Source organism: Pyxicephalus adspersus, chromosome 5, assembly GCF_032062135.1.
Source record: "Pyxicephalus adspersus chromosome 5, UCB_Pads_2.0, whole genome shotgun sequence".
Classification (NCBI taxonomy): domain Eukaryota; kingdom Metazoa; phylum Chordata; class Amphibia; order Anura; family Pyxicephalidae; genus Pyxicephalus; species Pyxicephalus adspersus.
The window spans coordinates 104,365,394-104,388,515 of record NC_092862.1 but is presented as its reverse complement, the minus strand read 5'-3'; the positions used below and the strand labels follow the sequence as shown (position 1 = coordinate 104,388,515).

The window sequence follows — 23,122 nt, the reverse complement described above, 5'->3', positions numbered from 1 at the left end:
AAACAAAATTACTTAAAATTGCGTTTATTAAATGGCTTTCAATTTGTTGTGTCTTGGCATTGCAATTCAAGCTACTTGCCCATTTTGTCAGCCAACTTCCAAATAATGCAGCAATCATGCAAATTTAAAACCTTTCATAGGAGTATAATGAACATTTTGTTAGTTTTTTTTATCGTGAAAACATATTTATTCCTCATTTATGTATCACTTATTAGAGCCCCTGTAAATGTAATTGCTTTCTTGGCTTTCTCTTTAGCAAGTGCAGTTCATTGTCTATTGGAGCAGAGCCTAGATAAGGAAATGCAGAAAAACTATTGCTGTACATTAATATTTTTCTGTCTGCTTTGCATGACTTTTCTGTGCTCACTGCTAATGTAAGGAGACTGACATCATTTGTTGCCGTGACAACGGCCGCTGCATGTGCTACATTAACTGATATCATCTGAAATGATCACATTGGTATGTGTGTGCTTTGTTCTGGAAATTGTGTCTTCAGGCTTCTAGGTATCTTTGCAGTGTTAGATCTGATCTCTACAAATGCAAGATATGAATATATACCTAACCTGATGGTGTATGCCCAATATATTGTACTGTCCTCCTTCTGCCATAAACCCCTACTCACATATAGTCCCTAAATCCATCACTTTTAAAGTTCTGTAGGGATTCCTCTTCCTTTGCCTGCTGCTAATGTCAGCTGGGTAATGTGTTGTCCAGTTAAAGATGTTGTGGTTAGGCTGGTGGATTCCGAAGTCTATGTCAAGGAGTGAGACCTATGATCAATGTATTGATGTCCTGTGTTTGCAGCAGATAGGATACAGTACTCTTCCAATATTTACTACAGGTTATTTTTATGGTTGAATATTACATTACAACTTGGCACAATAATTCAAACAGCAGCGTTTCTCAACCAGGGTTCCTCCAGAGGTTGCTAGAGTTCCAATGTGCAATTTGTGCCTCTCTGGTCGGTGTATCTGACACTAATGATCTTTTTGGCTATCTGTAAGGGTGACATTCTTCCCACTGGCCAGCAATGTAATGGTCATTCTTCCCAATGACTACCATTCATAATGGCTAATCTACGGTATATACTTCATGTAATCTAATACAGGTCGTCTGACAGGTGGTGCATCGGCCAGAACTGTCTCCCGTACGCATGGCAGGCTCAGGGCGGTGGGCGGCTTGTGTCTCTGGATTGGAGAGTGAGCAGTTCTGGCATCATGATGTCACCCTGGGGGAAGTTTCTTCTCCTTTAAGTGACACCCAGCTTCCCGCGCATGCACGGCCCTGGGTCCGTGCATTTAGTGGTCTGCAAGCTCCAAAAGGTTTGGGACCACTGATCTAATACATCTAATATATACTATACACACCATGCACACTTTTTGCACTTGTAACTACCTTTATATGAGCTCCTGTCTAAGCAAGCCTGGCTTGATATTACATTTAAAGCTCATTTTCCTTAATTGAAAGGTGAACCTGACTTTAGTCTTTGCCACTCCACATTCTACATTCAGTTTCAAAACCGTTTATGGGTTAAAGAGATCCCTGAGGCTAAGAAATGGGTGGCAATAAAATAATAAGATCGCTTACCTAATCTCTTTGTTCAGTACACTCATTAGATCCTGTATGGTACTCTGAAAGCTCAGGCAAACACATAACTTATGACTTGTAATATCACTATATTCACGCAATCTTTATTTGCAGGAATAAAGAGCCTACATGAATTCCTCCCCTATTATAAGGATAGCACTCTTCTAATAGCTTCCTTGGTTTTCCATTCAGGCTTTATCTAAATTACATTTTCAACATTCTGAAAACAGATGTGAAGAATTAGGTGCTATATTTAGAATAGGAACATTAGAGGCTATCATTGAGAGAGCCATTCTTATAAAGCTTTCTGGCTATACAGATTCATTAATTTTAAATTAAACTTTTTTGTTCTGGCTTCTCAAAGAGTGAAATATGTTATAGTCTTGTAGCTATTTATGCAGACGGTGTTACAGACCATTTATATGAATTTTATGAAAATGTCAGTTTCTAAGGCTTTACACATTATAAACTGTACGATATATGTTGTACAAAATGGAATGTTGTATGACATTAACTATCTCTTATCTTTAGACCTCCCTACCTATAATTTATGGAGAACCTTCCTTTTCTTACCTGATGCTCTGCAGCTTGCCCTCTTGTACTTTATTGATGTGCCACATCATTATTGTTTGTATTGACTATATATTCATATCTATATTATAACCGTAAAATATGCAAGGCTTGGTTTCAAGATAAAATTACACAGCTCCTTAGTTTTTTCTTAATTCTTTAGTGTTTTTAAATCTAATTTTTTTCCAGCTGGTTTTTACTATCATCTTGTTTTCTATGTTGCTCACTTAAGTATGTCTCCTAATGATGGGTTTTAATTATGAGGGACAATATAAGGGATCTAATGGTCTCTAGTTTGTAAATATCTCTTAGTCACTGGTGAATTACAAATTTCCATCACTGATTCCTTCCTCTTGTTTGTAGTTGTGTTTCTATTTCTCTGAAATATTTCTCTATTATTTGGCATATTGTTGCAGTCTGTGCAGTTGGATGTGGTGTCTGCTGGACAGTAAGACTTTATTGAGATAGTAACTAAGGCTGGAGTTGCTTGAATATGGAATATACCTGTTGGGCTGGAGTCGTGTTGGGCTTGGTGACGGGGTTCCATACATTACAGAGAACAAGGATTCTTGGTTTGTTTTGTGCTATTGGAACACCATGATTTTTGTTTTCTTTGGGTTAATAGCTAGTGCCCAGGTTGTACTGTGTTTCTTCAGCTTTTCCAGGCGGTTTTGTAGACCTCTTTGTCGGTGACGAGAATAAGAGGTTATCTTCATACAGCAAAAGCTTCACCTGTGTAGTGTAAGTCCTGGTGCCGAGGACGATTCTAAAGCTGCAATAACTTTGTTGATATAGATTAAGGGGTAATATTTACTGGAGGTAATTTGCTGCTCCAATCATACCTTGTGGCATTACTTCATAGTGATTGTTTTAGAATCTTGTGTTCTATCAAATTTTATTTGCATAGCCAAGTAAAATTTAGCATTAACCAAAGCAATAGTTGTTATGGGTTGGATAGAATAACTGCTGGGACATTACGAGAGATAAGGTATAAGTGTTCTCTTCAGCCCCTTTTAGCTGGGCGCACCTTCCAGCACTTTTCAGTATCCATCCGGCTGTTTTTGGGTGGTTACTGATAAGTTAGGTCACAATACAGGGGACTGTCACCCACCTACAATTTCTTGCCACCCAGCTTAAAAAATTCTGGGTTGAACACTGTATAATAGAAATGGGGATGTAAGATTGTGTCCAGGGATCCAAGGGATTTGTAGATCCAGCTTCTCATGTCCCTCTCAGGTTGTGATATATAGTGCCTTACCATTCTATTTTCACAATTGGCTCCTCATCTTTCAGAACAATGTTATTTACTTTTTTTATGCTCTCTTGCTCTCTCCCTCTCGTTCTTTCTCGTTCTCTCATCTCATTATTTCTCTCTTTATCTCTCATTCTCGCTATTGCTCTCTTTCTCTTGCATGGATTTTTGCACATGGGCTCCTAAGTTAAGACTAAATAAATACATTTTTGCATGATGACCAGTTATGGTACAACCAATTCTAATGTTCTGGTCAGTTTCCAGAAGCTTTTTGCCGTTATGCCTAAACTTTATTGTAATGTTTGATTAGACATACTTAGGACAAATGTTTTACATTTTGGACATCCATTTCTCAAGCAGATTGGGCAGTGGTACTGGTAAAAAGGACCCCACAGCCAGTAAACAAAATGCTAAGGTAATTGCTGCAGAAAATTAATGTAGCCAACCTTAGCTAGACGAATCATAATTCAGTCTAGGTAGACAAAAAATTATTTCATGTACCATTGCATTTGGTTGGCATATAGACTTTATAAATGTATGCTTATGTGAGGGGGCTTGCCTCCGATCTGAAGTCTGAATTGGACACAGAAAATAATACTCCTTTGTACTGTGAAGTATAGTGAATATGGAATTGCAAACAGCCTAAAAATTGTTTCTTGCCTTTTTAGACCTCTGGATATTTGCTCACAGCTGCAGTGGGCCCTGGACTTCAAACTAAGGTCTACAACTGAGTTATGCTTCATGTGCAAGCTTTGTATGCATATGTGTTGTAGTAAATGTTGGACATTAGGACTCTTATGTTTTGTAGCTAACTTGCTTTTGCTACAATGCCCATGGATGTTTCAGCTTTGTCCTCACAGATGTGACTTGTCCATCAGTATGAAGGGAAACCTTGTACTCTGGTATACGTCATTACTCATTTAATGACAAATCATAAAAAACAATAATCAAATTGTTTGAGCAACCAGAAAGACCCTTTTGACAAGGTAAATGGCTTTAAAACTTGTTGGGATTGTTTCATAGGCTTTTATTTAAGAAAAACCATTGAATACCTCAGAGTACTAACCTTTTTCTTTACAAATCCAACTACTCTACAGAGATGGCAACTAAAGTTCTAGTGTCCACTCAGGGTATTTGTGCAGGATTCCCTAATGTGCTAATATTAAAGCACACAGGTTCTAGGAAGAACAGCTTTAGCAAATGCAAGGATCTGGATGGAATTTTGCTGCAGCAGATTGGAGAATACAGATTACAGATTTTTTTTCAGCTGTTGCCTCATTGTAGAGATTTCTCTCCCTGTCCTGAAGATGCAGTCGGAAGTAGGAATAAATCTCCACAAAGTGAATCCTAGTGACCTCTCTAAAGTGTCCTGATGACTTCTCTAAAATGTCAAGGTGGCCTAGTGACCTCTCTAAAATATCAAGGTGGCCTAGTGACCTCTCAAATTTCCTAGTGCCCTAGTGACCTCTCTTAATGTCCTTGTGACTTCTCTAAAATGTTCTAGTGCCCTAGTGATCTTTCTAAAATGTCCTAGTGACCTCTCTAAAATGTCCTAGTGACCTCTCTAAAATGTCCTAGTGACCTCTCTAAAATGTCCTAGTGACCTCTCTAAAATGTCCTAGTGACCTCTATGTTGGTGTTCTGTCTGGCAGACAACTGTCCACAAGATTCAGTAAATCTAACCAGTGGGACTGCAGACTGCTGTGTCATGCTGTCCAAAACCAACAAAAGAGAAAAAATGTCTAATACATACAATTTAAGCAGCATGTTAATCCAAACATTGTTACATTTTTTCTGGATAGCTATAGTGGTTCACTGTGTTTTCTGTAATTCTGATAGGTCTAGCTGTTACACTTGCAGTGTTATTTGTTGCATACTTGTTGTTCTTTTGTGATTTATTTTTTTTTCCTGTGGGTTTCTTATATTTCTGGCATTATATGCATGACAGTTTGTGGAATGATACAGTGGGTTTTTTATTTGTTAAGCCCTGTTTTTTTTAACATAGAAGAAAAACCATATAAAGTGTTATAGCTGTTCTATAAGGTTCACAAAGCTTATGAACTCACTTAGGATGTATTTAGGCTACCATTGCCGAAATCCTCTTTTAAAATACTAGTTTTATAGCTGTCATTTTAATCCTGTGGCTTCAGCACTACCACTAGTGTCTCTGTGATTCTCCCGGCCTGCATGTTTGTTTTGAGCCTGATAATAGTAAAAATCAGATTGCTAGACATAGTAGCACAGGTACTTGCAGAATCACCTTGGAAACTATGTTTATATACTTTAGTGGGTGTAATAGGTTTACTTTAAACAAAATAATAATTGCAAAATGTATGACGTCTAAAGGGATGTAATACAGGTCTGTAAAAAAAAAAAAAAAAAAAAAGTTTCACATGGTATGTGCCAACTTTTGTTGTTTCAGCAAGATTTATTGCAAAATATGTGATTTGTTCAGTTTTGTGCTCCAATAACATCAGTAAGGTCAGACTGCATGTAACCTCTATGGGGAGTGTGACCACCATGTATTCTATTCTATACGGCAATTTCTAAAGCATGTCTGAACCCCAAAACTAAAATGTATTGCACGTTAACAGTTCTTAGATGTGCTAGCTGCACTGGTGTGCCTTTTTGTAGGCTTCATTTGCTTCTTTTTCAGCTGGTAGTTCTGTGACTAACATTTCTTTCTGACTTAGTGTGGCTACTCTCACATTTTATCTCTGGAAGGAGCTATGGTTGTCCTCCAGGCTGCTTTTCTTATTTGGGCTGCAAATGAGTCTTCTTCATTAGATGTACTGTTCATACAAAGCAAAATAACTCTCAGCAACTGAAGCTGCATGCAGCACTAGGAGTTTTATAGACCCATAAGCATCCTTGCAACATTTACACTGCCTACCAGAAACCTCTGACTCATCACAAATAAACTGTACTATGAACAAACATGACATAAGATTTCCTTGAAGTGGTGCTCTCTGAACATTGTCCTGTAACTAACAGTGTTGCACTTGCATTACTTTCTATACTTACACAACTTGGTTCTCAACTGTAGCAGTGAAAGGTGAGACCTCCTTTGTTGATGCTTTTGCTCCCTATTGCACTACATATTTTATGTTTTCCTTTTATCATCCATTGAATGACCAAGAACTTGTAGGGGTGAACCTGCTGATGGGTTGCACCCATAGGCACCTTGCAGCTTCTTCCTTAAGGCTGCCACTGGTGAAAATCCTTTTTTTTTTTTATGAAGCTGAAAATTACATTGATGATAAAAAGTTTATGGTGGGAGCAAGGTAGGAGTGAAATTCTAGGTTTGGTTGCTACCAAATATTTTGCACCATGGCTGAAAAGCTTGGTTTGAAGTTGGATGTAATAATATGTGATGTACTGTTTGTTTTAGTCATTGTTTCATTATTCGGCCAAGCTTACAATCTAATTTTAGTGCGTAAGACTCTGGGCCAACAGTAAGTTGTTCATTTTGCACTGAAGCAAATCTTTATTCTTTTTCCAGCATGCACATACTTTTAGATGAATCTTGTACTACAGCAGCTTGTCATTGTTCTGTGAATGTCACAAGACTTTTCACGTTTGTTCTCATTTATAGAATTGTATTTGAATCTGCATTTACATCTCCAGTGATCTTAAATCCTTCATAAAGTATTACAAGGGCTCTGTGGACTTTACAGTCGCAGCTGTTTGTGCATAATATTTGTACAAACATATGCAGCATATGCAGTGCACTACTCGCATGAGCTCCAAAATCGACTTTGTACATCAACCTAAGTGGAAAATAAATTCAAATGTTAGGGGAGGGGGAGTTGTGAAAAATGTAAAAACCCTTTTAATGTTTGCTACAATTCCACAGAATTTGAGTATTCAAATTTCAGTTTAGTGGATTATGCCTTGCATGTGTTATTTGTGAACGCCATTTATTCCTGTAGTAGCAGTCTCCACTTCCATTACTAACTTCATATTAAAGAAAGTGATGTAATGAGTTTTAGCTTTGGTAACTGCTGGTCATACAAGGTAAAGGCTCATTACTTCACCCTTGGTGTTATTAGACAGTTTTTTTTTTTGTTTGTTTTTTTTTTCTGATCAGGTGTTTTTTTTTAAGCCTGTTATTATTTATCTTTCTTTTCTGAAATGTTGTCCTGTTTTCCGTTTTATACTTTTCTAGTGCTTTGTGTAATACATAATCTCATCACTTCTACTTTCTCTGTACACTCTGGTCATCTCAGGCCCCACACATTTTAAAGAATAGTTGATGAGATAGAGTTGTCAGGATAAGGAGATATCTGTTTTGCCATGGAAAGATGTGTTACTGAGAAGAAAGGATACATTATAACAGAGCCATGTGTGTCAGATAAATTGAAGGCCTACCTGTATCCTTGGTAAAAGATTAGAAACCTAATCTATTATATGGGGCTCCCATAAAGAGGTTTCTTTCCATAACAGGAAATTAGGTACAGGTGAACTATCTAATTGATTTTGTTTTTAATTGGCTTTGTCAGGGGTCTTTCGGGTGATGTTGCATGTCAGTAATGTATAGCACATGCACATTACATGGGTTTTTAATAACCATAAACACTTCAATGGACAAGTGAGTTCTGATGGGTTTGTCTTGTCAATGGAGGGTTTTTAAAAACTGATCGTGTGATTCAGTTGTCAAATATTGGAACAACAAACATTTGAAGAACTTGAGCTTTAATATTTACATATCTACAAGATTACATTGCCAAACATATGATTTAACTTCCTATTTAAAAATATTAGTGAAAGTTTTAGCAATAGGGGTTACTCAGAGTTAGAAAGATATTGGTAACCTGCTATGAAGCCATCAGATTGATACTGTTTTACTGCACTCATACTGTACCAATTTCCTTAGATGTTCACTTGAAATACCAGGAACACTAACCTGCTAACAAATGGATTAGCAGCTATATTTTCATGGTAAATTACATCTTTTTCTACAAAGTCTCCTAATCGCTGATCTTCAAAAGATAAATATTGAGTTCTGGAAAGTGAATATTCAGAATTAAGGGTTCTTACCATTTCACACTTTGACTTTAAGTAGAAGTTAGAATAAAATATTGATACCAAATGGTTTTATCTTTTTTTTAGATATTTGGAGTCTGGGTGTAATCCTCTTCATGCTGGTGTGTGGGACTCCTCCATTCCAAGAAGCAAATGACAGCGAGACATTGACTATGATCATGGACTGTAAATATACTGTGCCCAAGCATGTATCCAAGGATTGTAAAGAGTAAGTGATGGCTTTCCTGAACACTCATGCAAGTTAAAATATCAAAGTCATGTTCAGTTAAAACAAATTTGTTAAAATATCTTTACAAGAGAAGAATGCTTGGTTGTGGCAATGGTAAATTTAGTTTTGTGGCTACCACTTTGTTGGTCAGTTGATCTCTGGTGCTTTCCTATAAGCTCTCAAATTATCTCTCCTGGTAATGACTTGTATTTTACTCAGGGTTATGCTTTGTATTCCCAGTTTAATTACTCGGATGCTTCAGCGAGATCCTAAGAAAAGAGCGTCTTTGGAGGAGATTGAAAACCATGCTTGGCTCCAAGGAGTTGACCCATCACCTGCAACAAAGTACAACATTCCTCTAGTGTCCTACAAGAACCTCTCTGAAGAAGAGCATAACAGCATCATACAGCGGATGGTTCTTGGTGACATAGCAGATCGCGATGCTATTGTAGAGTAAGTTGTTGCTTCAGATGATGTACCTGCTGTCTCTTATTACAATGGGTGAATCAAGTATGTTTTGTATATTTTTTCCTATAGCATATCTTATGTATACAGCCATTTGGTTGGATACATGATATTGGTTTCAGCCTAATAGATGTATGCAGGTCTTTGCAGTTAATCTGCAACTGCACCCAGATTATGGACATAAATCAATTTCCATTTTAGTAAGTTAGAGCTTTAAAAGGGCTATCGTTGACCTCTTGCTGCTTGAAGGTATTCATTCTCAAAGATGCTCAAAGTTCTTTAGACTGTAGACTCCGCCAGTTTATAAAAACCTGCTGGTTGTTTACGTTGGGGAGCTAGCAGACTGCCAAGATCTTCTCTCATTTAGGTCAAGTTCAGACTACAGTTTTACATTGGCCTTAAAATGTTTATTCAGTACCCTTTACTGAACAGGCAGTAGGAGACGGCAGCATCGCTATGCTTTTTTTGGACATTAAAATCTGCGTCCAAGGGTGGTTTGCCACCCCTGCAGCCTCCATAGACTTGCATTCATGTGGTTTGGAACTACCTAAAAACAAGGTGTGCAAGTATTTAAAAGTGTGTTGCAGACAGCTGCACAAGCCTAGCAGTTATAGCCTGTTACCTCTTCTAGGCACCCCCTGGGTGGTGTATGCCTCAGTAAAATACTCCAAGACTGAACCTAGCCTTAAAAGTATAGGTTAAGATTTCAAAACCTTGTTGTAAAATTGTAATTTCTTTACAATAATTAAATATATAATAATGAGATGCTTTACTATGCTTTACTACTCTGGTGTACAAGAATTGGGCTTGTAGGGCAGCATGGTGGCTCAGTGGTTAGCACTCTTGCCTTTGCAGCTCTTGATCCCAGGTTCAAATCCGGGACAGGGCACTATCTGCATGGAGATTGCAGGTTCTCCCCACGTTTGCGTGGGTTTTTCTCTGTGTACTCCAGTTTCCCACTTTCCAAAAACATGCAGTTAGGTTAATTGGCTTCCTCTAAAAAAAATATGAAATTAGACCACATTAATGGCATATGACTGAGGTAGGGGGACATTAGATTGTGAGCCCCTTTTGAGGGAGTTAGTGTCAAGACTATGGTCTTTGTACAGCAATGCGTAATATGATGGCGCTATATAAATAGGGTGTAATAATAATAATAATTCCTCAATAAACTTGCCTTATTTTAGACTATAACAATCCCCTGAAAAAGTTGTTATCCATAGATATAACCAACTGCTGAACAGGGCAAGGATTTTTTTATTTTATTTTAGTTTCTCTAAGGTTCTGTTTGTGATACTTCATACCCTTAATGTGCAGAGGGTCATTGGCAGTGCAGTAAAATCTGCTCTGTGCACTTGAGGTAGCACAGAGACACACAGTTGTGCGCAGATTGTGACCGTTGAAGTGAGTCTAGCCCAAATCTTATGTGTGTGAATATGACAGCGTCCTTTTCCCACAGAGATTTTACAGCTTGGGTACGTATAACTTAAAATGGGTAGGTTAAATGGCATGATTTCTAAGTCTACCTTAAAGCAGTTACAGTATTCTACTTCTGCTTGTAACATTTAAATTTGTTGATGCACAGTTAATCTCTTTTAGCAGTCTCATGTTTCCTGTGTTCTTTTTCTACTTTAGCGCCTTGGAAACAAATAAATACAACCACATAACCGCTACGTACTTCCTGTTGGCCGAAAGGATTTTGCGAGAGAAACAGGAAAAGGAGATACAGGCTCGTTCTGCCAGTCCCAGCAACATCAAAGCCCAGTTTAGGTACCAATTTGTTATTCCTAATTCATACATACTCTTAATTTATATTATTTATATGATTATTATTATTTAGATTTTTTTTTAATTGGCTGTGGTTGATTAAGTGGTTTGAGCAGTTCTGTCACTTAACATGTAATTGGATTTATACCTTCGATGGTAAAGTCTTAAAAAATGCAAAAAAGAAAATAGAGGAAGGAGAAGGAAAAACAGCATAAAATAAGTGAAAATAAATGATGTTTATTAAATGGCTGTAACATTGAACATTTAAATAAATGGCACCTCAGTCCATGCACAGGGGTACACATTTTTCAACACTAACTATTCATACCTATAAACTATTATTATATACATCTCCGATGGTCAATTTATAAAATCTTATTGTATTTTTAATGCCATTTGTGTAACTACCAGAATTTGACTTGATATCAACCTCTTGTGATTCACTGTTCAATGGTATGGGCTAGAAAAGGTAAACAAAAGCCCTTTGACATTGTCCACTACACTGGTTCGATATACAATACTTTGTTTGGATTTTTATAACATTCTATTTTTTTGTGTGTCTATAGGCAGTCCTGGCCCACAAAGATTGATGTTCCTCAAGACTTGGAGGATGATCTGACAGCTTCTCCAATAGCACATGTGGCTGTTCCACCAACTCCAGCTCGCAGCACAGACAGTGTGCTAAATGGTCATAGAAATAAAAGTCTTCTGGAGCCCCTTAAAAAAGAGGATGTGCCAGATTTCGCTGGTGCAGCATCTTCGGGAATTCCTCCCGCAAACCTGAACCCATCAACTAGTGGTAGAAAATGCCTTTTCAGAGTGGAAGAGGATGAAGAAGAAGATGAAGAAGAGAAAAAACCCATCCCACTCTCCACACAAGTTGTTTTACGGCGCAAACCTTCTGTTACAAACAGACTTACATCAAGAAAGAGTGCTCCGGTGCTGAATCAGATTTTTGAGGAAGGAGAGTCTGATGATGAGTTTGACATGGACGAGAACCTTCCTCCAAAGCTTAGCAGATTAAAGATGAACATTGCTTCTCCTGGCACTGTACACAAAAGATACCATAGAAGGAAAAGCCAGGGTCGGGGCTCAAGTTGCAGCAGCTCGGAAACAAGTGATGATGACTCTGAAAGCAGAAGACGGCTAGATAAAGATAGTGGGTTTACCTATTCTTGGCATAGACGTGACAGCAGTGAAGGTCCACCTGGAAATCAAGGTGATGGAGGAGGCCAGAGTAAACCAAGCAATGGAAGTGGAGGTGTTGATAAAACTAGTCCAAGTGATAACAAAGGAGGGGGAAGTCCTTCCAATAATTCTAGTGGTAACACCAACAATTCATCTGGGAACACCCGGACCTGTTCTGGTGCTGGTAACCCAGTGCAGCAGTCTCCAAGAAGTGCAGGAGAACTTGTAGAGAGCCTAAAACTAATGGGCCTTTGCTTAGGTTCCCAATTACATAATGGGGCTAAGTACATTATTGACCCACAAAATAACCTGTCCTTCTCCAGTGTCAAAGTGCAAGAGAAATCCACTTGGAAAATGTGCATTAGTTCTAACAGTAGTGCCAGTAAAGCTGCCCAACCCAACGGTATAAAGTTATTCTCTGATCAAATGTCAGATGCCACTAATGAACTGGAACGTCTCAAGAACAAGAACTTTAAGAACAATGTATTACAGCTACCTCTGTGTGAAAAAACTATTTCTGTGAATATCCAGCGGAATCCCAAGGAGGGACTTCTATGTACCGCTAGTCAAACCAGTTGCTGCCATGTCATATAACAATGGCTTGATGTACAAAGCAGTAAAATGCCATTGTTTATATCTGAGGACATTTGCTGTTGTGTATTCCATTTTTTCGTCTTCATTTTTTAAAGTGGGCTTCATGGGCAATTATTTATTTTTTTCTTTTCCCAGATAGATAAGCAGCATGTTTTATTTTGTGCAGGCTGCTAGATGTCCCGTTTTTCTCTGCCAACTTTCAATAATTTTTATTGTGTAACTTTTAACTTGTTTTAACTGAGAAAAATCACGTTGAGTGTGACCTACAGGCTTACAGTGTGAGGAGCACTTAAGTCCCAATTTTAGCACTTAAGCTAAGGAGACCCTCCTGGGTTTCCTAGTTCTTAAAATTCCAGTCCTTTATCTTGTGATTGTGGTGTATTTGTGTCTGAGAGAGAACCAAAGCAATAATGTTTTGTTGTTGAATCTGCCTCTTGGGGTAGATTGGCATATTCCAAGGCTTGCACAAATTAAACATGCACTGAATACAGTGTTCCAGCTGTAATTTACCACAGCTGGCTTAGAAAATATTAGAAAATGTCTCAAACTGGTCCCAAAAATGAAACTAGTGTCTAAAAACATTAAAGCAAATTTATTTTTTTACATTAAATAAGACAATCTTTATTTCTTTATTTCCTTTTTGTGTATCTTCACAGTCATGAAAAAGTGGTTAGTGCAGGTTAAATCCACCAACTTTTCAAATTTATTGGGGTGTACAACAGAACTATGTCTTGTATAAGCTAAACAATGTTCTGGATACCAAGTAAACCATGTCATAGTGGTTGTTTACAAAGCCAGTTTCCAGAATACTTAGTGCACATTTTGCGTTATTGTTATGTTTAGCACGCCTTTAGATATTTAATGGTATACTGTAAAATATTTCTATTTTCATTTTAAAGTAAAATATTGAACTTGTGCAGGATCATTTAGAGTTACCTATAGCAAAGGATATATTTCTGAATAGCCTGTAAAGACGAAAGAATATAATTTATCAAACCCTGAAACAAGAAAGAATTTATACAAAGCTGTCATCCACTATATGATATGACAGTGTATTTATTTTACCATTACGTGGCGTAGTAAATAAAAACTTTTCTATTTGTGCATAAATGGGTTTTGGGGGAAGAATTGAAAGTTGGCTCTATATGTAGCATCTGGACACCTAATCTAGCTAATGTTCAGGAGATGGTGGCTAGATTTGGACATAAACGCAATCCTTTTTATAACTAGCCTTTTCTTTACACTCGGCTTGCTTGATAGAAACATTAGTTGGTTAGATCTTGAATAGATCAAAGATGAGTAAAAGTATAATTATTCTAAATGTTTGGTACCTAAACCAAACTTTAGGATTGCAGAGCTGGTAATACAACCTGTTAGGCAACATATTCATCACACAAGTATCATCACAACCATTTGATACAGTTTTTTGGTTTTCAGGTGTATGAAATGTAGGAGCTTTCTTGGCTGTTGGCTTTAGATGAGATTTAAAACTCCTTACACTTTTAAAATACTTTGTAGTGGTCAGCTGACTGCTTTTTATTTTGGGCATTAAATAGTGAGTGGGTCCTGGGAGTGGAGCAACTGTTCCATATTTACATTAACTGTGAATACAGCCATGGTGGTTCTGCAACCTTACTTTCATCCAGGATATTCATTGCTGGGGGGTTTCCTCTTCTAAAGTCTGTAAACTGGTTGTTTTTGGTCCAGCTGCCTCAGTTGAGCAGCAGCATGGGTTTTACTTTGTTTAGTCACTCTTTATTGCCAGACGTAGCTATTTGTCTCTCAAATGGCATTTTAGGGCACAATCTAACTGGGTATCAGGTTTTAATGTCATTCCATTTAATCAATGCATGCTTAAGCTTATGGATGAAAAGGGAGAAATGAGTCCCATGAGTGTGTCCTCATCTCAGAAGGACACAGTAACAGTCAACAAAACTGCAAAAAACTTCAGCAGCTTAGGCCATTTATATATGGGGCCAAAACAGGGTTTCCAGATTGTGTTCCTTGTTTTCTGAGTACTCACCTAGTCCATATGGCTATTTTGGTAAAAAAAAAAAAAATTGTTGCTTGCACAGTCTAGCCAGCATTTACTCCGCAGCACTATTTTGCTAGGGGAGCAGCAATGACAGGCCTGCAAAGGGAAGTGTGTTTGCATTGTACTATTCACCCAGTGCTTGTGTGTACCTGCTTGTTTTCCTCTTTTTTTAGTATTACCCCTTGGGGAGCATTTACATACTTGATCATCATTACAATCTACTTTTCTGGGGGGCTGTGATAACTGATGCAGCGGTAAATGTGGTTATTGCAGTAACCAGGCATTTGATAAATTAAGTGGATGTCCTGTTTATTGCACCTTCCCGAGCAGAAAAATCTGTCCTGGGAAACTTCACTTTGACAGATGGACCACATTTTCATAGTTCTATGGTGCACAAATGTTACTTCTAAATTAAAGGACTTTGTGCATGCTTTGCAAGCATTCCTGTACTCTACACAAAACTACACAAAACTAGATAACCACTATTTGTAGATACTTCTGTTTTTATGCCACGAGATAAACAAGGACTGTCTTTAAGAATTTTGATACCTTTCAATTCATCAGTGGTTCCTGGTGTTTTTTTCTTTTTGTTTTTTTTTGTAGTTCACAAGTGGGCACCACTAATATGGTTTTTAAACTTTTTAATTCTGAGGCAGATAATCATGTGTTTTGTCCCAGCAGTTCTCCACGGTTGTGTATAATATATGTATTCATTTGTTCTTGTTAAAAAAAAAAAAAAAAATCTTTTGCACATACCCCCAAATTATACATACATCAGTTACATTCTTCTTACCTGCCTTAGGTCCTGGCATTTCCCCATCATAATTCCCTTTATTCTTCTAGTGTTTTTGTGGCGCGTGCATGTACCAGGAAAATCTGGTGCTTTGATCATCCCACTTGTGTCCCCGGGAGATTAGATGATGAATGAACCTTCATAATGTTTTTTTATCAATTGACCCCTAAACCATGAGTAACTTTTAACATAGCAGTTGTACTTGATATTTAATGTCTTCAAATAAAGCCTAGTTTTCAAACATTAGCTTAAAAATGTATCTGTATAGCCCTCTTGAATATGTATTACCCTCACCAGCTATGTCTGGGGCTTGCATGGTTGAGAATTAGGCCATAAACTGATTCTAAACTGTTTCCCCCATATTTTTATTATAAATGCCTTCTTTTAAAGCAAAGTTAAATTGCCTTCCTTCGCTCCTTTGGAAGCGCCAACATTTTCAGCTAATGCTTTGTCAGGTTTAGGTTCTTTGGCCTGACTGGAATGATGTAAATCCCATTTCATTGGTACATCAGTTCATTCATTCCACCAAGGTATGCGGAGACTGTGCACTGACCTCTACAAAGCAATTTGTGTTTGTTTGAAATTTTTACATTATTGAGCTTCATTCTCCTTTAATCCCCTTTTGAAACTATGCACTGGGTTCACTGTTGAGTTGCATTGAAACAAGTGTTGAGGAGTGCTGGCAAGGTGCATTCAATTTCCTTGCAAAATTGTCGCTGCACCCCTTTCATTATTTTATTATGTTTTTCCTATCAGGGAAATGAGCACTAGCAAAAGCTATAGTGACCAAATGGTATTCAATATATGAATTATCTGTAGCTGTGTTTTTCAATTTCTGAAGAACCACTAATTAAAATCCAAGTTTGGCAAATTAAGTAATTACTAATTGATGTATCTCCAACCAAATATATTTATTTTTTTAATAAAGTAGTTAGAAGCCTAATATTTTTTTTATTTTTTCTGATAGTAGTCCCTTTTGGGAGATTTTGCTAAATTTTCTGTCCAGGTGACAACAAAATCCTTAGGATTTCATGAGTGGGAATCAGTGACACAATGGCAATACAACCACATATGGGGGAAGGCTAGTACCTCAGGTAGCTTTTTATTGCTGTTGTGTTAACATAGGTGATTTATCCTCACTTCCCGCTACATTGACAACTGTAAAAATGTGAAAAACTTTCCCATTCATAAAGCAGTAATAAAAACTGGGCAGAGGATGTCTCTTCTGTATCCAAAACAGTTTTGTTTAGAGATGCATTTTAATGTAGCAGTGCTCCTACCTGGAATACTAGAAAATGTATTGTAAAATGATCTTGTCTGCACAAGGTCACTTTGTATATAAAAGAATTCCTTTACAATACACTTACCTTTCTGGTGGCTCATCTGTTAACTGCTAGTTGGGGGTGGATGTGTTGCAGTGTTCTTCCTATTAATTTTTATCTTAAGCTGGACAGAAAGGAGCCTTAGGTGGGTAGCCGCCCCTATATTGTGACCCAACGTTTCAGTAACTACCCAAAAAAAAGCCGGGGGTTACTGAAAAGTGCTGGGTGGTGTGCCCAGCTAAAAGGGGCTGGGAAAGCACTGTGTGGGTTTACAGGGGTGTTAAATGCCTGCTTCTCTTTCTGGCTTCGCTAGAACTTCTGCGGATGGCAGATGAAACAGGTATCAACAAACTGGCTGCCAGAAAGGGGTTTATATTGTCTCATTTTTTACAGGTATGTTTTTTTGTTCAGTTGCCTTTGTGCTGACGGTTACTTAAAAACAAACCTAGGGCCAGGGGGAAAACCACTGGGCATCCTTTGTTAGTGTCCAAAAGAACCCATGTATTAGACAGTCTTGGTTACTGTGAGAATAAAATTCTCAATTTCCAAAGGAACCTTTTTTTATCCAGTTTTAACTGCAAACCAGGCAGTGACTGTGCTGTGTTTGTGCTTTTATATACTGCATGTTACTTTATCCTGCTTATGTGCACTTTTTTGCTATTCTGTGAGATAAATAACGTTATATATTTAGTACAGCACCTATATTGCCTGGCTTTAAGTCTGTGCTAGTTTTCTGGTGTACCCCCAGTGCATTACCCTTCAATACTCCCAAGCAGCTGCACAACCAACCAAAGACCTACAAAGTTGACAGAAATTCTGTAGCATCACACTGGCATACCCTCCACCTGTCATCCTTTCTCTGAATTGTATCTGTTGAATGTTATTTTATATGTATAGAGCTACATTTAGTTTTAGCCCTAGTTTTATTACTGCAAATTTAATTTAGACATTTTAGAAAGTATTTATTATCTGTTATCATGGTGAAGCCATAGTGCAGGTTTTTGCTGAGAAGCCCTAAAGCAGGGATTTTGTAAATGAATAGAGAAGGCTATAACTTTATGTAACATGAAACAAAACCTGTTATGTACAAAATGGCCATATTTTTTTCCTAAGGGGCATTGGCAATAAATTATTTTGCAGCTAATTTTTTCCAAGCTTTGTAAATATATTTGATTTTTATGTGCAGCCTTGGAATGGCACTTTTTAATTATTCCCATGTGTCTGCTGTTTCAAATTGTTTATATAGTCTATATATAAATATATATAAATATGTATATACGGTGCTGTTTTATGAATGGCTGTGTTGACAGTTTATGCTGCATATAGTTGTATTATAATAGCCTTATTATATATGTATGGTTGAGCCTGAGGTTGTACAGCAGTTATTCTGTTTTTACATTTGTCCATAAGTGCGCGTGTGCATGTCATGTCCGTCATGTTTCCTCGATCTCTAAATGGGAGGGAGACTGTAAGCACTACGATAAAATAACCTTGGACCAAACTGTTAGGCGTGCTTTAAACCTTTCTTGTACCCTTGATTTGTCTTCAGAAGTTGCATATAGTTACATTAGTGTACAGAATAATATTTGTGGAAATCAATAAGTCTTGTATTTTTTCCTGTATGTGTATATGATGTAACTAGCAACAATATGTAGCTGAAGATCTTAAAATCTTATGTAGATGTAAGGTTATAGCACTGCAATGAAGTCTTGTTGAATTATCAGTGTGTCTAAACATATGGTGAGATTCAACCAATCGTGTGTACAAGGGTGTATAGAGTAGAGTAGAGACCCTTGCCTTTACCTGTGTTAGACAAAATGAATAAAGATGCCGTGGAACAAACCAGTCCTTTATTTCTAAATCATTTTTTTTCAGTGAATAACCCAGTAAATATGTATTTCTTAGCCAACTTAAATGGGCAATGTACTCTTTTAAAAAGAACTAATTTGTGTGCTAGGAATATATGTAGAATCCTGTGGAATGCCTGAAACTTTTTTTTTGTTTTTTAGAATGTATGTTTATTACACAGCTCAGTTCTTGTGTTTCGATCTTCAGATTTAACAGTATGCTAATATACACAAAGGTATGTAAATACAGTGGGCACCGTTTAAAAGAACTAGAATATACGACAACTCGGAATAAGCAAGTTTAATATTGTTAGGGCAACTTCACACAAACCAATAGTGCTGGTCACAAAAAGGGAATTTTTATGTTTGTTTTATTTTTTAGCCAGTTAAAGAAGTGTTCACCCATTCCAAAAATACCACAGCATGTTTTCTTAAGCTGCGTACACACTTCCAATTTTTATCGTTCAAAATGAACGACGAACGATCGATTGGGCAAAAATCGTTCGTAACCAACGACGCCGACGAACGAGGAAAGTCGTTGGAAATGAACGACCGGACCGGCGGATCGGATTGGACGACGATCGTTGACCATCGTTCGTGTGTACGATCGTTCATTGATCGTCCATGGTCTGAGCATGCGTGATGAACGAACGTTCCTGTGGTGCACGTAACTTCCTGTATCGTTCAAACGATCACATCTATTGTGTGTACAATATCTACGAACGATCGTGTCGTTATCTGTATGTACAGGATCGGTGCTATACGATCGTTCGCAGATATCGTGCAGGATCGTTCGTCGTTCGTTTACCAACGATAATAATTGGAAGTGTGTACGTAGCTTTAGTCCTCAGTGGTCATTCAGACTAGACAAATATCTGACCTGTTGGATATGCAGTAAAGCTCACCATACACAAGTAGGTTGCTTTGATTGTAGTTCTATATTTGATTTGGTCAATATGGTACAACAATTAAATTAATTTGTATTGTTTGATTTAGGTCAAATTTATTGACCAATTGTGTGATACCCTAATCCACAGGCATCTGTGTGGATAAGAATTTATGTAAAAAAATCTTCCATATTTGGAGTCCAGCCAAGCTATTCATCTGCAGATTTGTGGCAGGCAAGTTGGCAGCCACTCGTGCCTAATGTTCCTTGTGATTTATTCAAGCAAAGACCAAATGGAAATCCTATAAAGCATTGCTTGTTTTGACCTACGCAAGCTTGTTTTCTTCACCCTTTCCTTGAGTTTTCTCAAAGTTATCAGCATGAAACTGCAGGGGTTTTTTTCCCCGAGATTCATTTTTTTACTAGTTCCATGGACCTTTCCTGCTTCGGATACAGACTTTCACACCAACAAATAAATGCAATAGCCCCTTTTTATCTTTTGAATGTTGAGGTTGTAAAGGGGTCCCAGTAATTACATTCTGCCTAATTGAATAAGCCCACCTTGCTGGTTAAGGTGAGCGACAATAGAACAATGCAGCTGTTGGTCAACCTTCCATACAAACTGAATTTTCAGTTATAAAACATGCACAGCTATATTCTTGACACTTACCTCTCTTAGGTGTATTTAGAATAAATCATGGCTAAAGCTGTGTACACACGTCAGATTTTTCTCGCCCGATAATCGGCATCGGCCAGATATCGGGCGAAAATCTGGCGTGTGTACAGTCGGCGTCGTCCATCGTCCGAACGACCGTCCTGGCGGATCCACGGACGATGAACGACGACTGATCCTAATGCTAGGGAAGGGGGAGAGCGCGCAGCAGGGTGCCGCTCCGTCGCTCTCCCCCTCCCCTCTCCATAGAGCAGAACGGTGTACAGCACCGTTCATGCATCGTGTAGTCCTTTGTCGTTTGAAAGGATCGTGAAAGATCCTTTCCAACGACAAAAATTGCACGTGTGTACGCAGCTTTATTGTAAGTAACTTACCAGTGGTAAGGCACCAACTTGCTCACCTCTGGTGGTTGATGTATGCATATGTTTCCCGTTTAAAATACACCGTTGGTTGGTAAATCTTTTTCTTACAAATTAGCTAAATTATTCATGTGTAAACACTAGAACTAACACAGTAACCAAATTTCCCTAAAATACTGCAGAAACATACATCTTTAATCACACTCTATTTGTTTTCTGATCTTGATGAATGACAGTTATTTCAGGCACATAAATGGTTAAGCTTATTAAACTGCTTCAGGGGAGTTAATTAGGATAAATGAATAGCATTCAGGCCTAATTGTTCATATTGGAAATGGTGTAGGTTTGGTGGTAATATGTTGAATACAAGAATGAGCAGCTGTTTCCCAGGACTGTTATTTCACAGCAAAAAAGTCATTTAAATGTATGGATGAGAAACGAATGAGAGAGATAATTTTAACGCTATAGTTTAATTGCTAAATACTTAATCCGCTGTTGTAAATTGATTTGTAATCTGCTTTTTACAGTCTCCCGTAAGTTATGCAACATGTTCTTCTATGTACAGTGTAGAACTGTAGCATTTTATGTATTGACTATTCACTGGAAAAAAAAATTGTTGAACATGAACTCATATGGGTAGCAGTATGATGGCGTCTGTTTCTTGCAGCTTGTTAGATTTACTGGTTAAACATCAAGTGGCACTTTTGCAGCTGCATCAGTGAGCTTCCATGAATGACCAAAATCACGATTTTAATAAAAGTTAAAAAATAAACCCTGTGTGCTTTTTCTTTATCATCACCAACAGTACCATGTTAAGTAAAAAGTTTAATTTCCTTATTAAACATGAGCATATCAACCTGCCATATACCAATGAAAAGCACTTACAAATGTATATTTAGTGGTAAACACTTTATTAGGAAAGTACAAATATTCCGCAGCAGCATGCACAATGACATTAAAGAGTGTCCCTCTAAAACCTTCATTGAATGATTTGTACCATTCTTGGGATTTATAACACAATTATCAATGCATTCTGAAAGTGCTGAGAATCTTTGGCTGGTCATTTTATAGTAGCACCAGAGCCCAGGGGCTCCTGCAGGTGCTGGCAGGGTCTAGGGTTGAAACCCCGTGCCACTAGTGTCAGCCAAATTATTCAGCCTCTGGTCTTCTGATCCTGCTATGCACTTCATAGGCTTGCTGTGTTTGCAGAACAATGCTTCCACATTGTATAGAGAGAAAGTGATGTGACATCATACACTTGTATGTTTCCAGATATTAGAGCAGAGCTGCAGCAGCTGAATGTGTTTTCCCCTGCAGCAATTGATTACTGTTATAAATTATTTGAACATGAAATACATTGGCAAGTTACAAGTATTCAGCATTTTCTGATGTCTAAAATTTGTAAATCTGTCACCATCAGACTCATTTCCACAAAAAACTTCTATTCAACTTACTTTATTGTTGTGCTGCTAACAATTTGCACAAACATATTTTAGGTAATTTAGTGTTTTTCTTTCTCTATTTGTTCAATGCAAACATTAATATTTTCCTATATTAGATAAAAATCACATTTATATGATGATCTTTCAGTCAGGTTATCATATACTTTATTGGTATCCAAATCTTTCACCGAATTTAAAATGGTGTAAATGATGTTAATATAAACTACTAAATCCACAAGGTAGGGACAGAAATAACTGCAAAAATATAAACCACTTAAGACTTAGGGGGACTATGGAGACAAAGTGCCAGATTTATTGAAGCTCTGCAAGACTGGAGAAGATAGAATATCATAGGCCTACCTGAAAAACTGGAACAGGCTTTAAAACATTTGCAAAATATTAGGAAGTGATTTGAGGAAATCCATTCTAGGTTTGCTGGATGACCAAGGTTCACCCCATGATAGTCTGTTATCTCCAGTCTTGAAGAACTTTGAAAAATCAGGCCCTCAGACTCCATTGAATGATCGAATATCCATTTACTAACACCATTTCTCTGACCAGTAGGTTTCAGGCCATCAAGCCATGTCAACACGATTTTGAATACATAGCTGTATGTGTGTCTATTAGAGGGTGGAAAGGAGAGAAAACAGTATAACTGCAGAAATTATCCTCTTGGTAAAACCTATTTTTTTTGTTTCAATCAGTTTATATTATTATTTAAACATGTTATTACAAAACAAGTAAGGAAAATATCACATACATAAACAAAAGAAAAAGGAGGACCAGAAGAAACTCCCGGCCCACCATTTACAATCACGAATTATGATACAAGTGACATTTTACAGGTATGCAACAGTTCAGATGAAAATGTGTACAGAAAGAAAAACAAGGGGTAGGAAAAACACAGAAGGAAATAGACTTAGCATAAAACCAACCAAATCTGAAATAAAGTGACTAACCAAATATATGAATCTAATGAATTGAATAGCAGACACGTCCCCGGATATACCGGAGGGTACATCAGATAATCTCTTGTGCAAAATTATTTTAAAGGGAAGGGGAAAGGACAATCAACTGGGTAGCCCAGG

The 23,122-nt window shown here is 37.5% G+C and overlaps 1 protein-coding gene across 2 annotated transcripts in view; it reads left to right on the top strand.

The window, feature by feature from the left end:
* The window catches only part of SNRK (SNF related kinase), a 50,622-nt gene extending 29,258 nt beyond the window's left edge, over nt 1-21,364 (top strand). Inside the window, exons 1-5 of one of the 2 annotated variants that reach the window (XM_072412357.1) lie at nt 5,949-6,464; nt 8,522-8,663; nt 8,904-9,116; nt 10,764-10,898; nt 11,462-21,364. In XM_072412357.1, coding sequence (XP_072268458.1) covers nt 8,551-8,663; nt 8,904-9,116; nt 10,764-10,898; nt 11,462-12,677 — 1,677 coding nt within the window. In that variant the 5' untranslated portion in view covers nt 5,949-6,464; nt 8,522-8,550 and the 3' untranslated portion in view covers nt 12,678-21,364. Of the gene's footprint in view, nt 1-5,948; nt 6,465-8,521; nt 8,664-8,903; nt 9,117-10,763; nt 10,899-11,461 lie in introns of those variants that run through there. The other variant, XM_072412356.1, reaches the window with a different exon arrangement.
* Nucleotides 21,365-23,122: the final 1,758 nt, after the last annotated feature.